The 15,410-nt window shown below is 43.4% G+C and overlaps 1 protein-coding gene across 3 annotated transcripts in view; it reads left to right on the forward strand.

The window, feature by feature from the left end:
• The window catches only part of stxbp4 (syntaxin binding protein 4), a 49,473-nt gene that overhangs the window by 24,075 nt on the left and 9,988 nt on the right, over positions 1-15,410 (forward strand). Inside the window, exons 16-22 of one of the 3 annotated variants that reach the window (XM_051416973.1) lie at positions 144-233; positions 343-408; positions 6,337-6,516; positions 6,933-7,049; positions 8,669-8,718; positions 12,160-12,296; positions 14,553-14,827. In XM_051416973.1, coding sequence (XP_051272933.1) covers positions 144-233; positions 343-408; positions 6,337-6,516; positions 6,933-7,049; positions 8,669-8,718; positions 12,160-12,296; positions 14,553-14,560 — 648 coding nt within the window. In that variant the 3' untranslated portion in view covers positions 14,561-14,827. Of the gene's footprint in view, positions 1-143; positions 234-342; positions 409-6,336; positions 6,517-6,932; positions 7,050-8,668; positions 8,719-12,159; positions 12,297-12,453; positions 14,041-14,552; positions 14,828-15,410 lie in introns of those variants that run through there. The other 2 variants (XM_051416972.1, XM_051416971.1) reach the window with 2 other exon arrangements.

Raw genomic sequence — 15,410 nt, forward strand, 5'->3', positions numbered from 1 at the left:
CTTTTGCTTTGAACATTGAGGGTTAATATCAGGAGGTTTTAGGGGTCATATGCTGATTGATGGCGGCTCAAAGGGATATTTTGCGTGTACAACCCTTACGTTGGTGTTAATGAATGTAAATGTGAGTGTGTATCTGTGTGCAGCCGTCACTGTCAGACTCAGAGGACCTGGAGGAGATGGAGAGGCTGAGGAAGGAGCACATCGAGGCTCTGAGGGAGATCAAGAGGCTGCAGGTAAAACAATCAATCGATCGATCAATATCAGCTTTTACGGTTAAAGTCACCCCATGTCGCTGACTGTGTGTGTACTTCCTGTTGACTTCCTGGTGACTCTGCCGTTCAGGAGCAGCTGGTCGAGTCTCAGAGAGTTCACCTTCAGACGGAGGAGGAGCTCAGCAAAGTCAAACAGGTGAGTCACACCTGCTGCAGGTACAATCAATCTTAATCAATCTGCTCCAGTTATTGTGTTACTGTTAATCATGTGGTCACATCTGAACATGAGAATTACAATTTCAAGGTACGTCTACCTGATTTGAATATTTTCACTTGATGTTGTAACAATTAAGATTTAACCTACAAACTACAGTAACTAAACAATATCTAATAGAAGCTCCACTTCTTCCATCATTACAATACATCAGTAAAAATAAGAAGAAGAAGAAGCACAATAAGCACTGTGGGTAATTCTGCATGATTGAGCCTTCTTAAGCCCCGCCCCTTTTTCTTCTGCACTCCAATCACAGTTGAGCCAGCCTCGGTCAACTTCCTCCTTTCCTGTGCTTATGCTATATGCTAAGCTAATATTTGTTGAAAGACAACCACATTTTAAAGATGGTTAAAAGATTGAGGAGCACATCTATAGGTACAGTCTCATCTTAAGTTAGCTGATGTTTGCATAATGATGGCTAACTAACTATCAAATCTGCATCAGTCGTTAGCTGCTCAATGTCTGACATCAGCCTGGTCTCTGTATATTAATAAAGTATTTCAGATAAATTACTGGGATAAAAGGCCTCTTTGATCTTTATGGGGATTAAATGAGAACAGAACAGATGCATTCTGGTCCTAGAAGCACTGAACTCCCTCAGATGAGAATGGATCTCTTTCATAGAGAAGATCATTGGGGTAAACTGCAGGATTCTGACGGTATCGGAACACCCTCGCCCTCCGCAGTGACTCTGTCGTCTGACTCTGCAACCCCTCACCTTCTTCCTCATGAGCTGGCCTTAACCCGTAACCACGAAGGTAACCCGCTCACAGCAGCTCAAACATGGAGAGTAAATCACAATGACGGTTTACACCTGACGTCACCTGGATGAAACTGACCCTCTGGATCTCAGGAGGAACAAACCTTTACAACAACAACAATATTCATCAAGTGTAATCTGTGCTGAGAGTTTGTTGAGTTTCTATACCGGGACGGTGTGTGTGGGCTCTTGAAGGGCTGCTTCTTTTAAAATAAATCAGCAGGTGAAGCTCGACACACACTTTACCCTGCAGTTATCTGTGTGTGTGTGGGGGAGGCTGAGGCGGACTCACACAGCTTACAGCGGGAGGAGTGTGAGGCCACCATTGAGGCTTTTTTTCAAGCTCTAAAATAGCTCCTCCTTGTGTTTGTTTGTTGTGATTCATAGCTGGAGGGTCTCGGCCTCTCTGACTCCCACTCTCCTGCCTCAACTTTCATCCTGTTGCATAAACCGATCGATATCTACATTTAGACGCGGCGAACATAAGTACAGCAACAACAAAAGCCTCGGCCGGGACATTTCCTATCTGTGTTCTGAGGATTTACTTCATGTTCAGGCTTTTATTTTGCTGTCAGGCACTTCCTGTTTTATATCCTGCAAGTTGCAGCCATAAAAAACTCCTGATCTCCTGCATTTTGCTTTCTACAATATCTGCACACGGCTGCTAGGTTGAGGTTCAGGTTGGAGAAAGAACGTGGTCACAGTTAATAAAATAGAAGGTGTGTGACAGGACGACGACGTGTTCAAGCTGTTTTAGACAACGTTTATGATTCTACCAGAAACATCCTCAGCACTAGTCTGATGAGCATTAACCACTAAATGTAGAAGTTTACTTCAAAACGTATTTTATTCACAGCTTTTATACGCAGTGAAGAGACGATGCTGCTGAAATATGACTCATGATATACAACCACAGAATCAGAATAGATATAAACAGGAAAACCATGTAAACGTACACATTGTTTACACTGTATAAAGACCAAAGATTGGAAAGAACCGTAAATCTCACACACTGTCAGTGACTTCATTCCATATAAATAAAGTGAGTGACCAACAGTGAGTTTTTGGTCATTACAAAAGAAAAGTCTTCAGAATCACTCAGAATTAAGTAGCTGAGGCTCCTGAATAACCTAAAGTGAATTTAATACTCTTTCCTCTGAGGGTGGCGTTTTGACAGCGCTGTTTCAGCTTTCAGTGCAATCAGCAGCTCAGACTGAGATTTGACTTTGGTATTACATAACAATCAAACAAAGCCAGAAACTGCAGTGAATGCCAACCTCAGACTGTCGGGTTCGGGATGGAAACTGGACCAGCCGCTGCTCTTTTGTCCTGCCTCTCGCTGCCAGGTTGTGCAGCTTGTGCACAGCCGGGGGGTTTTTCTTCCATTATGTTGCCTGTTCTGGGGAGCTGGAGGGTGAGCGGCAGAGGGGAGGCAGAGGGGAGGCAGTTGACATGCTCCCTCATTAGAGCTGGAGGTCAGGCTTCAAGATAGGAAGGGGGCCCCCCCTTCTAGACCCCTGAGGCCACAGCTGGAGGGAAGACAGCTCATGCTGGGATCCATTAGTTACCCAACCAGTCGAGCCCGACCACACACACACACACACACTCTCCAGCTGCATTTAAAATCCTATATAAAGACTAATTTTAACACTGTGACCTGATGCTGACAGTGACATCAACGTACTGTACCATTACTAACTCTAATAGTGCATCATACAAGACAGGCAGCAATCAAACAAAGAGAGAAAGAGTCAGAATCTGCTTCCACTGGTAGAAAATGAAGCAAAGAGCAGTCCCGTTCTGCAGACTGAAAACTGCATATAAATTTAGACGATGATCGCCTCGTAACGCTTACTTCCTGTTTCCAGTAGGTGGCGCTGTGAGTATGACTGAATATTGGCATCTAGACGTGTTCAGGAGTCTTATCAGACATGAGAAGTTGGTTGAGATTGGACAAAGTACACTGAAGTTACGACAACTTCCTGTTTCATGGCGATACGTCACAAATAGCACAACTTCTGATTGTGATGTTCTTTAGATTGCACTGAACAAATATGAAGTCCATATGATCAGTTCCCTAGAAAGAGTTTGTTCAAGTACGACATCTGGGAATGGCAAAAAAAGGTGCCAAAATTGGACATTCATTTCAAAATGGCTGACTTCCTGTTGGGTTTAGAACATGGCTCTGAGAGGCTTTTTGTACCTCTGTTCATGATACATGTGTGGACTGGTTTTCCTAAATCTGTGTCCAATTTTGCCACACCCTTTTCACAAAACCAATATCACATGTAAAATTGAGTCAGATGAAGAAGATTGAGAAGTTTTATTGGAGCATGTTTGGCCTCCCAAACCGTTTTCAGTTTGTGCGTACAAAACCCTGAATGTGAACGCCTGAAATTAAAAGAAAAATGTATGTAAAATGTAATATTGCAGCTCTTATTGTGGGACAATCATCTTTTTTTTAAAGTCTCCAGAAGTGTCCAGTTCTGACTGCTCTGGGCTTCCATAGATTATCTCTCTCTATCTGTGTTTTTGCTCTTTTTGTCTCTTTCTTGGAACAGTGATAATCAGAAAAGTGAAGGTAACAGATGGACTGCTCTCACTGTGTGTGTGTGTGTGTGTGTGTGTGTGTGTGTGTGTGTGTGTGTGTGTGTGTGTGTGTGTGTGTGTGTGTGTGTGTGTGTGTGTGCGTGTGTGTGTGTGTGTGTGTGTGTGTGTGTGTGTGTGCGTGTGTGTGTGTGTGTGTGTGTGTGTGTGTGTGTGTGTGTGTGTGTGCGTGTGTGTGTATGTGTGTCTGTGTGCGTGTGTGTGTGTGTATGTGTGTGTGTGTGTGTGTGTTCTGTGTGCGTGTGTGTGTGTGTGTGTGTGTGTGTGTGTGCGTGTGTGTGTGTGTGTGTGCGTGTGTGTGTGTGTGTATGTGTGCGTGTGTGTGTGTGTGCGTGTGTGTGCGTGTGTGTGTGTGTGTGCGTGTGTGTGTGTGTGTGTGTGTGTGTGTGTATGTGTGCGCGTGTGTGCGTGTCCACAGCGTGTCATTTCCGTGTGTTGTTCAGAAATAAACACATCTTGCGTGTTCTTCATGTGTGTCCCGTTAGCTCTCAGTGCATATGACAGCACCGCAGGAGGAGAGACGAAGCTGCCAAGATCACTCCTGTCTGAGTGTGTGTGTGTGTTGATATACAATAATAGAAAACACTCGGGGAGTTCACACCTCCGCCAGAGCTGCACAATCCCCTAAATTTGCTGTTTTAACAAGAGATTTAGAAACTAGGCCTCATGCAGCAACATTTCATTAAAGCCGGTCGACGAACATTAAACAGCAGCAAACATTCAGACATCGTTTAATTTTATTTTATAAATTTAACTAAAATAAGAACCTCATTGTACAAAAGTTTGATCAGCCTCAGACCTTCATCAGCTGGTTGGGTCTGATCAATAGTTCATCAGCTGCTGCCAGTTTGAACCTTTACAAACACCCAGCCACCGTAGGTTTCCCTCAGCAGCTGTACGGCTCATAATGAACCTTACTGACGTCCACAGCAGGAGAACACTGCAAGACGATTCCTCAGAGGAAAATGTGATTAAGAGACGGAGGTTTAAGGGAACTGTGGAGGTCCAGATGAGATCTTGAACCTCTGAGAGAGAACTGCCCTACACTACATGGAGGTTCTGGAGTCCACATCATAAAGTCCAAAGTCAGCACATCTACAGAACATCTACAGAAGCCTGATTGGAAACAAGAGTTTGGAGAAAAAAGGAGCTGCATCTCATATAAAGAACTCCTCCCAAACTGTTATACATGGTGGATCCATCAGGCTTTGAGGTCATGTTGCAGCCAGAGGCACAGGAAACACTGCACGGGTGGAGGGAAGAGTGGATTCAATACAACAAATTCTGGATAATGATCCTAATTGTACTTTGAAATCCACCACGGACGACCTCCAGAGACCCAGCGGCCTAAAACGAGCTGTGAATGCAAGACACAGAATTTAGAATTCAATTTATTGCAACTAAAGGAGTCAAAGTAGGAAGAACATATGTGGAGTAAAAACAGCACTGATACTCTCACTTTCTGCAGAGTCATTCTCCTTCACGGGTTTAAAACTCACGACTCGTACAGCCTCGTTATCTTTTACTACCACTGAGGATCACTTTACTGTCTGCTCTCCAGTGTTTGTGTCAGTGCTGCACGGTTAGAGTTACTGGTTGCCAGGGTTAATACAGCACTGGGAGTGGTTGCTTCCCAGTCGCAGTGTCTAATTGTTGCGGGTGTCTGTTTCACCGCCCTGTGAGTTATGTAACTTCCACTCTAAAGGCTGGTTTTCCCTCCTGGCCTCACACACTGTAGATTAACTGGAGCTCTGTGGAAACCAGTTGGTCAGAGTCGCTGTAAAGGCTCCAACGAGTTTATAGTCAGTAAAATCACCAAAATTTGAAATTACATATTACCTATAGCAGATGAAAAGCACTGGATAATATGAAAGCTTCTATATGTTACTGTCATTAAACTGATGTTATCAGTGCCACCACACCGCGCAGCCAAGACACAGCCGCTACATCATTTATTGTTGGCTTAAATCCATACCGTTTTTTAGAATACATAAGTTGGTATCATGGCTCACATGAGCAGCTGCTGTAAACTGAATATTTTGGCGCTCCGAGGACGCGACCTTGAACTCGAATAATCGATTAATTGTCGTTTTCATCAGGATGAATCACACTGCTGTATTTTGTCTGCAGGAACTAAACACATCGGTCACTCCTGCTTTGGTTTCTTCCCGAATGTTGCTGACCTTATCAGAGCTACAGATAGGCTGAGAGTTGACAGGTCTGAGCGAGTTCCCGCTGGGACACGACCGCACAGCCTGCTGATCCAGTGAAACCTCCCTCAGGCCGAAGCAGAGAGCTTCATCACACTAACTCGCCCTGACGCCAAGAATTCAAAATCACCACTGCAGCACATTCAAGATTTATGAAATTTATAAAAAGCTTTGAGCGGGTCCCTGAACACACCACAGAGGCCCGGCTGAGTAATCTGTTCACTTGTTGCCTGTGATGATGACTCTCTCCTCTTCCACTTTCTTCTGCGGCAGGAAGTGAAACTCGGCGTGGAGGAGAGCCGGGCTCTGAGGACTCGGATCCAGCTGGCCGAGGCGGCTCAGAAGCAGGCGAGGGGCATGGAGATGGACTACGAGGAGGTGATCCACCTGCTGGAGGCCGAGATCGCCGAGCTGAAGACCCAGAGAGTGGAGCAACCGGCGCAGACCAATAAGGTGAATCTTTGTCTTCAGTTTAAAGGTTCCACATGTACAGTGCCACACTAGCTACGTTAGCTTATACACGCTGTCTGCTAACCAAAGTCCAAATTCAAAGCTAACATTACTGCAAAGCTTCTGGAATATATTGTCATATCGGCTAAAATGTGCTTGTTTGCTAATGCAAACAGATTGCTACCTAGCTACCGTACTGTTTCACCCAGACTCCTGGGATGTCATTATGTTGGCGGGCTGGTTAATCTTAGCTTGCTCACCCGCTAACGTTATCACTAGCAAAATACTTTCTGAGTGGATATGTAACTTGGCTAACGTTAGCTTCCCCAGCTAACGTGATCCATAATACTGACTTGTGTATTCTTTAGCCAACAATAACTGGCGTAACGATACAAAGCTAACAGTGGTTTTCGTCCCAGGAGGACACGGAGGAGCTGAAGAAGAGAGTTGCCGTCCTGGAGTGTCAACTACGGAAGAGCGAAGCGGCCAAAAAGGGTTTTGAGATGTCAACAGGAAAACTGCTGAGTTTTGTGGAGGTAAAACCAGCGGATCAGTGAACGTATCTACTAACAAGAGTTTATCAAAGACTAACATTACGATCTGTCTTTAAACCACGGACAGCAAACAGACCAACAAAACCACATTATACACAAATACTGACGACACAAATTCTGATAATTGAGATGATAAAATATATGTGAGGAATGTCGGGAGGACGTTGAAACAACTTGTGTCGCTGAGACACGTGACCTCCTCTCCACCTGTAAGAGGACAGATTGTAGATAGATAGATAGATACTTTATTGTCCTTCACAGGAAATTTGTCACCGCAGTCTGTACATAGCTTTCAGACATACATACATAGATACGAGATACATATGGACACCACGACATAACAACAAGAATAAACACTTAATGCAGCACATTTAGCACATTTACCCCTCCCTGTCCTGTGCTTAGCACTCACTCACGGCTGTTACCACCTCGTTTAGAGATGCTATGGCAGAAGGTACAAACTCCTGCCATAGTGAGCACGTTTACAGGCCAGAGTCCTGTATCTGCGTCAGGATGGTAGCAGTGCGAATAATGAGTTGAGGGGGGGCTGGGGCGTGTGCTATACTGAGTGCTCTGTGTGTAATGGCTGTATTGTTGAGGTCTGAGAGGTTGGGGGTGGGCAGTTAACATGTTGTAGAAGCAGGTTGAACAGTAGAGGATGACGGGTTGGACTATACTTTTATAGAGTAATAAGAGAAGTTGGGGGGCAACAGAAAGTACTTTGAGTTTGTGGATGGCAGAGAGTCTTTGTTGGCAGCGTTTGTGGATGTCACTGGTAAAAGTTCAGTTTATTGTCCAGGGTTAGTCCGAGGTATTTGATGGACTCTACAATCTCCACAGATTCACTGTTGATCATTGTGGATGAGGTTGTGTGCTGAGCTGTGGATGCTGGAGGTGTTGATGATCAGTTCTTTTGTTTTCTTAACATTGAGTTCTAGATGACTGTTTGTGTACCATTGTGTGAAGTGGGAGATGGAGTCCTGGTAGCTTAAAACAGAATTATTGTCGTTGAGGAGTGCAAGTATGGCAGTGTCATCAGAGTATTTGATATATGTGGTGACAGGTGAGGGGCTGGTGCAGTCATTGGTGTACAGGGTGAACAGAAACGGGCTCAGGACACAACCTTGTGAGGCTCCTGTGTTGGTGATGATGGTGGAGGATGTAGCAGTGCCCACTCTGGAGGGATGCTGAGGTGGTGGAGTTTCCTGATCATCTGATGACGCTGGATGGTGTTAAAAGCAGAACTGAAATTGATGAAGAGGATTGTGGGGGAGTTGCTGGGTGATTCTAGGTGCTGTAGGAGGGAGTGAAGGAGGAACGCCACAGCATCCTCAGTCCCCCTTTGGCCTTGTAGGCAAACTGACACAGGTCCAGATGTGGTTCAACAAACGGGTGGATGATGTTAAGTGTCAGTTTTTCGATGATGGAAGTGCAACGGGCCGGTAGTGATTAAGAAGATTAAAGATGACAGCAGGACGCTGAGCGTCTTTAGATTCAAGTCAAAGTCAGTTTGAAGAGATATTTTCTTCCTGCAGGATCACAGTTAATGTAAGAACACCTAGAATTTCATTCATCTTTTGTTTTTGTTTGTTTGTTTGCAGAACGTTCAAGAGTTCCTGCTGGAAAACCACGGACCCACGAAGAGCTACAGGTAGTGTGTGTGTGTGTGTGTGTGTGTGTGTGTGTGTGTGTGTGTGTTGAGTGGCTAATCGACAGCCCGCTGTTTGTTAGCGACACGGCGGCTATGCTAATGAGTCAGATTTGATAAGTGTGAGCTGCTAAACTGGTTGCTAACGGCAACCAGCGCCTCTGTGTCTTGTGTGTGTTTCAGGATGTTTATATCTGTGTGTGTGTGTGTGTGTGTGTGTGTGGCATTACATGAGTATATGAGGGTGTTTGTTGTTGTTGTTGTTGTTGTTGTGTTTGTGCTCACTGATTTGTGGACAATAACATGGCTGATAGTTTGTGTTTGTCAGATTAGATTTACTGTTTGTCGACCGTACGCAGTGTTATTGATTTTCAATCTCGCTAGCATAGCGTTAGCTCTCTGGCTCGCAGGTATATCTGTGTGTGTGTGTGTGTGTGTGTGTGTGTGTGTGTGTGTGTGTGTCACATAATGAGAGATCCTGCAGAGAGCAGAGCCCATTAGCCCAGTTAACACACACACACACACACACTGAGTGGTCCAGCTTGGCCCACTTCAGCCCAGGTAGGACAGCAGTTAGCTCCTGTTAATGGCCGCCCGCAGCGAGCAGCGGCGTTATGAAACGTCTCGACCTGCAGTGAGAGTGTGAGGTCACTGCGAGTCTTTAACACGTCGTCCTGCTTCAGTTTCCTTCCTCTTTCAGTCCATTGTTTCCTTGTTTCTTCCAACCTTTCTTCCCCTCCTTTCCCCAATTCTTCACTTTTCTCTTCCTTCATTCATTCATTGGTTCCTTAAACATTTTTCTTTCTTATGTTTCCTTCTTTTCTTTCTCTTTCTACCCTTCATGTCTTTCTGTCCTTTAGTTTTTCTTTCCTTCTTTCACTTCCTTCCTCTCTATCCTTCTTCCATTCCTTATATGATGTCTTTCTGTCTATCTCCTTGATTCTTTACCTTTTCTTTCTGTCTGTCTGTCTGTCTGTGCCTTCCTCCTTTTCGTTCTGAAGTTCAGAGACAGAACTTGAGCTCGAGTTATCGGCTCCTTCTGGTCGGTTGTGTAAGTGTGATTCTGTAAATTGGGTCAGTGGGTCATGTTATTAAGTCACCTTCAGCGTCCTCCCGCTGGTTTCCTTTCATTTCAGTCCAGGTCAGTGGGACACCTCGACTCTCCTTTCATAACCCCCTGCTCGTGGTTTTCTTTTGATTCACCTGTCCGTCTGTTTCTAGGCCACACGTAAGAGCCTCACGGACACTAAAATAAGTAACGATAATTAATGTGCAGGAGCAGTTCGATCACTTCCTGTTTATTATAGCTGCTGATTATCATCAAATGAATAGTTAAAGTAAAAGTATATTGAACGTCTGATTAACTGATTATTGTAATTGCAGTTAGTGTACGTAACAATTTAAGCTTCTTTAATCCTGATCATATCGTTTTAAATGTAGTAATTCAATTTACTGTTTCCTGTAAAAACTGGGACTTGTTGCTGATATTGATTAGTGTTTACAGCAGCTAGCGCTATGAGCTAGCGTCAGCGTCTACCTTCCAGTGAACGCAGTCGAGAACACGATCTTTGAGACCGACAGGGAATCCAGCACCGAGGTGGTTTTCCTGCCGGGTTTGGCTTCTGGCATCCCGGGGCGGCGTCAGTTAGCTTCGCTGCCAACGGCTGACCGAGCTAACAGCAGCGGTTGGCTACTGATCAATCTGTCCGTCAGGAACTCTGTAAACGACCTCGGTGCTGTATTCACCTGAACTGTAAAACCAGAGAAGTAAATTTGAAAACTAAAAAATGTAACTTTCTTACTAACTAACTTCATTTTGTAGATTTTATTTGTACTGTGAAAACCAAATAGCTAGTAAAAAGTATTTTTCTTAACTTACAACATTTAGTTTGTTGAGTTGAAATAACTAATCATATTACATTGATGTCGTGAAACCAAAACCTCCTTTTTATGGATGAAATATGACGTCAGCTTCAGTCCAGTTTGTTATTTCAACCCTTAAATAAAGGCTCATCCTACAGAGGACCTGTAGGCTGCCGGTTCACTGAGGGCGGCGTTCATGAGCTGCTGCTCCACTTTGTTGTAATAAATGACTCTGATCTGCCCATTCACTCCCAGGTAATTAGTTTTTTGATAACTGAATATTACTCCCATTAAACCCATTAGTCATCCTGACTCCAGCGCTGTAATAAAGAACAAGGTTGGGAGAAAATAAAATATCCCTCAGGAGAGAAAATTTCATAAGTTTCGGAGCCGAGAGATAATAAAGTACAAACTCCCGTCGGCCATGAAAGCTGCGTTCATCCTGTGTGTGAACGAGCTTCTGAATAACAGCTGCAACCATGGCGACGTGGTCACTTCAGCCGCTCCACAAAGTGTTTTTAGCTCCCTCCATCCTTCAAACAGCTGGTGTGAGTTTATTCATCAGGATGTGACAAACGGACATCAACAAGCAGCTTCATGAGTGATATATAAAGCTTTCAGTGCAGAGAGAAGTGTCGGGTCGCTCCTCCAAACCTCTAAAGCATCACGAGAGGCTCTTGTGAACAGGTGGTGGGTTTTTTTCTTTTTAATTATCTCTGTTTCTGCGTTCCTGGAAGCTCATCAGCTCAACACACAACAGCCAAAAGATCTTACAGCAGTGTTTAATAATCTCAAACACAAATGTTCAGGCGGTCAGATATTGAGTAATGATCATCAGGATTTGCTCCTAAACTTTTGCAAATGTTTAAATAAACAATCTGATAGTATTTCCTATCTTTGAGAGTGTTGTACAAAAGGAATTAAAGGCCTTTTCAAAATAAAAGCCGGTTGAGTTCAGTGACTGAAGCAAATAATTAAATAGTTTTATGGCCCTAAAGAAATCTTCAGCCATGCAACCGGCTTATACACCAAACAGTTATATAGTTTAACTTTGACCTGTTGCAGGAACTAATTAGCCTGTTTGCATAATCAACTATATGGACAATATTTCAGCACATTTCGACTGCTGGTGGGCCAAAATCAATATCATCTGATAATCTATAACAAAATACTACACAGCAACTTCGCTAACTGCTAAAAGAAGATAATGGTCGCCAACAGTAATGTTAGATGCCGTTAGCTCGTGCAGCTAACATTAGCCAACTTAGCAGGAGCACAGATTTGGCTTCGGTGACAGGTCCCTCCCTAACTGCCTGTTAGGGAAATACGTAAATATGAGGAAGCAAACAGCTCTCTGATTCCTGTTTCAACTGGACTTTAAATGATTAATTTTTAGTTTGTGAGCAGAATAAGAAGACGATTGTGGATCCACACTGAGGTGATGTGTTAGATGGAAGGAAGAAGGCAGCTCAGACAGGACGTCAGGGCTCTGAATTTGGCAAAACCTTGCAACAAATAAAAACTGTGAAACGCTCATGGCCACGTCTCTTTTTCACTGCCGTCCTTTCTCTCTTTTTGCAGCTCCGGAGACGTTAAGGTCGGAGCGTCATCTCAAGGCCTCCCTCCTCGCTACAAGAAGAGTCCCTGGACTTCGGCTACGCTCGCCCAAGAGGCCAAGGAGCTCACAAGGACTGTCAGAGCCATCCTGGAGGTGGACTGTAAGTGATCTCCGCTATCTCTGCTTGCCTCCACGCATGGCAGGTCTGCATGTCCTACTCCTCCTCTCCGTCTCTGTGCTACCCTGCATGCGACTCTCACCGGATGAAACTGATCCTGCCAACCTGCTGTTGTGAGTAACTGTCCTCCCCATTTCAGTGCTGACCTTCTAGAGGACCCGACTGTAGGAGAACAAAGTCAGCAAGGCTCTGAGACGTCGGCAGGAAATCAACAGCCAACCGTGAACCCGAACACTTTCTTCCCTGACATCTCCTCAGTACCTGCTAGCAATGGACTCTTATCTCTGCATGAAACACTGTTTTGTTTCTGTCAATCAGCACATATCACTGCACAGTTTCTGAATAGTCAGTACAAACTAAACAGTGGTTTTATTCCAGCAGTTTAACCTGAATAATGTGGAAAACAAACTCATTGTACAAGTTAACAGTTTTTAATGGATGCTCGTTTCTCAAACTGCAGTTTTATATGAAAACATTGCTTGAAACAATCAGTTCCTGTTTTACAGTATGGAGGAGACCATTGTAAAGTTAATGGACTACATGAACGTTTAAGCAGTTTGTCCATTGGTCACTTTATAAATTAAGTGATGAGAGTAAAAACTGTCAGGTGACAGGATGTTGATAAATTTCTTCCGTTGACCGATTGCAAACTGTCTTGAGTCCAAACGGAGGAAGCTGCTGTAGCTGAACTGTTAGTAGACAGGATCCAGTGGTCCATCTTGTCAATAAACTGTAACAAGTTCCAGTACAAGAAATCAGAAGCTCAATCCAGGTTAGCCATTAGCCATTGTTAGCAATACCGGTTGATACCAACGCATTACGCTGTGTTTTATACATAAACAGAAGATGGACAGTAATGAGACACAATAGAGCTAATAAACAGAATTCAGCTTTCACTCAGTTTTCAAGTCAAGGTTGGTGAGGTTCTTCGGACTTTGATCTTGGAAATTCCGACTTTGGAGTTAAAATGGATGCACCATTATTGTCCCATGGGCTAACGAGGTAACTAGCTAACCAGCTAGTTCAGGACAAGGGCTGTGGAACCAGTAGGGCCCAAACATCAAACATGTAAAACATTTAATTGCTCTGTAGCCTTTTACATACAGTCTATGGTAGCCACATATACCATAGTGTGTGCCTATGATGAAGCAATAAATTCTGCTATCCAAAATGCTAATTGTGTCACATATATCAAACCTTTCCCATTCAAATGCTAGCGGCCTGACACTGCCCTACTCCACCACTTCGTTAGCTTTAAAGTTTTAAATGATAATCAAGGAGTGTAAAGATTTACTGATATGAGTCGGTTGTAGATGCGACTACATCGGTAAGCGGACCCCTGGTTGGATCTAAATGTACCAAGAAACGGTCGATGGTCTGATTCTAAAGTTATGAATCTGTTGACTGAAGCTTTGCTGCTAACAGCGTCTCCACTCTCATGAAAGGTAAAAGGTCAACACCAGGGTCTCGCAATGAGACAAAGTCCTGTGGATGCTAACACAGCTAGCACAAGCAAGAACTTGCAATATATTAAACACTTTTCAGCCACGACTGAGCCCCAACAGGGCGAGGTCGAAGGTAATCACTGCAGGAAGTCGTAGGATTCGCTGGTATTTTATAAAATGTATATATTTGAAGGTAAACACTGTCACTTTTATAGAATTGGCTTATTTTTAATTTAGAATGTAAAATAAATGTGTACATTAAATAAATGTTAAGAACTGTATCAGATTGCATTATATCGAATTGTTCCATATTAAAATGCATTGTACATTAATTTTATCGTAGCTCATGTATCTGGATACGTCTTACATGGGAGAGAATCACAGTCCTAGCAAAGAGCTTTTTCTACAAAAGTTCAGCTTTACACAGTCAACTTCCCAGCTATCTAAACTAAACACTGGCTCTAGATAGGAGCACGCTGGACCTTTTAAGCTAAAAGTGTTTAATATAGTGCCAAAACACTTCAGATCATGGGTAAAGTGAGCAATGGACAAAACTCCCAAAACGTTGGTGTAGTTCCTTTAAACTGTACCCAACCTCCGTCTCTTTAGCAATAAAAAACATTTAACAAGCAATACGAAACACAATGAAACTGTACCGTCACAATATCATATGATTGCCATTTACCGTAGCCAACAGTTAACACAGGTCGACCGTAGCTTTCTGTCTGTCTCACTGTTATCTAATCAATGTTAAGCTTTGTGTTTGAGTGGCTGAATGCTCGTGTTTGTGCAGTAGATTAGCCAGCAAAACAAAGCCTAGAAGCATCATCAAACAATACGGGAGGAGAAACCCTGAAAACCTCACTCACCTCCGAACGCGAGGTCAGGAAGGAGGAGGCTAACGGAGCCATCGCGGTCTGATACCAGGACAGTTCCAGCCTGATTGGACGCTTTATCATGTTTGGAGTTATTTGCTGTTTGTCCTTCATCTTTTTCTGAGTAAATATTCTGAAACAAACTATCTTCATATCAAGAGTTGTTCTTCGTGACGAGCACCAGACGTTTGAAGCTCTGTGTAAAGTCTCGTTATGATTTCTGGATCAATGAGGCTGTGATTGATTTAATGGAGTCAAAACAGTTAAGAATTGAATTTCAGTTGTTAATACGACTACTTTAATAACTGCTAAACAGAGTTTGTTTGAGAAGACTTCGTTAATCTGGGCAACCAATAGTGTTAAAGGTTGGTTCAGAGTTCTGTATACTGTAAAACATCATTTACATTTTAGCCTGTAACCTTTAAACCGTAAATCTCAGAAACAAATTTAGATTTTTGGGCCATTCTGAATTTTGACTTTCTGAGTTATTGTCACCAAATTTGGTTCAGATGACCTGTAGAAATAATCACTGTTTCAGATTTTTGATATTCTGGACAGTTTTGCTTTAGCTCACCCTAAAATATCTCATATCTCCTGAACACTGTTGGGACCACATTTGGTTGGATTGTAGATATCTGTGAATACGACAGGTTTGGTACCATTTGGCTAATATGTGGAACAGAGCGACTGACACGTTAATAATTTGTGCTGGTAAAATAAAATCGATTATATTTACGGCCTGGGCAGCAAACGTATTGAAGAACTATTGAAGTGAA

The sequence above is a fragment of the Dicentrarchus labrax genome, unplaced genomic scaffold, assembly GCF_905237075.1.
Source record: "Dicentrarchus labrax unplaced genomic scaffold, dlabrax2021, whole genome shotgun sequence".
Lineage (NCBI taxonomy): Eukaryota > Metazoa > Chordata > Actinopteri > Moronidae > Dicentrarchus > Dicentrarchus labrax.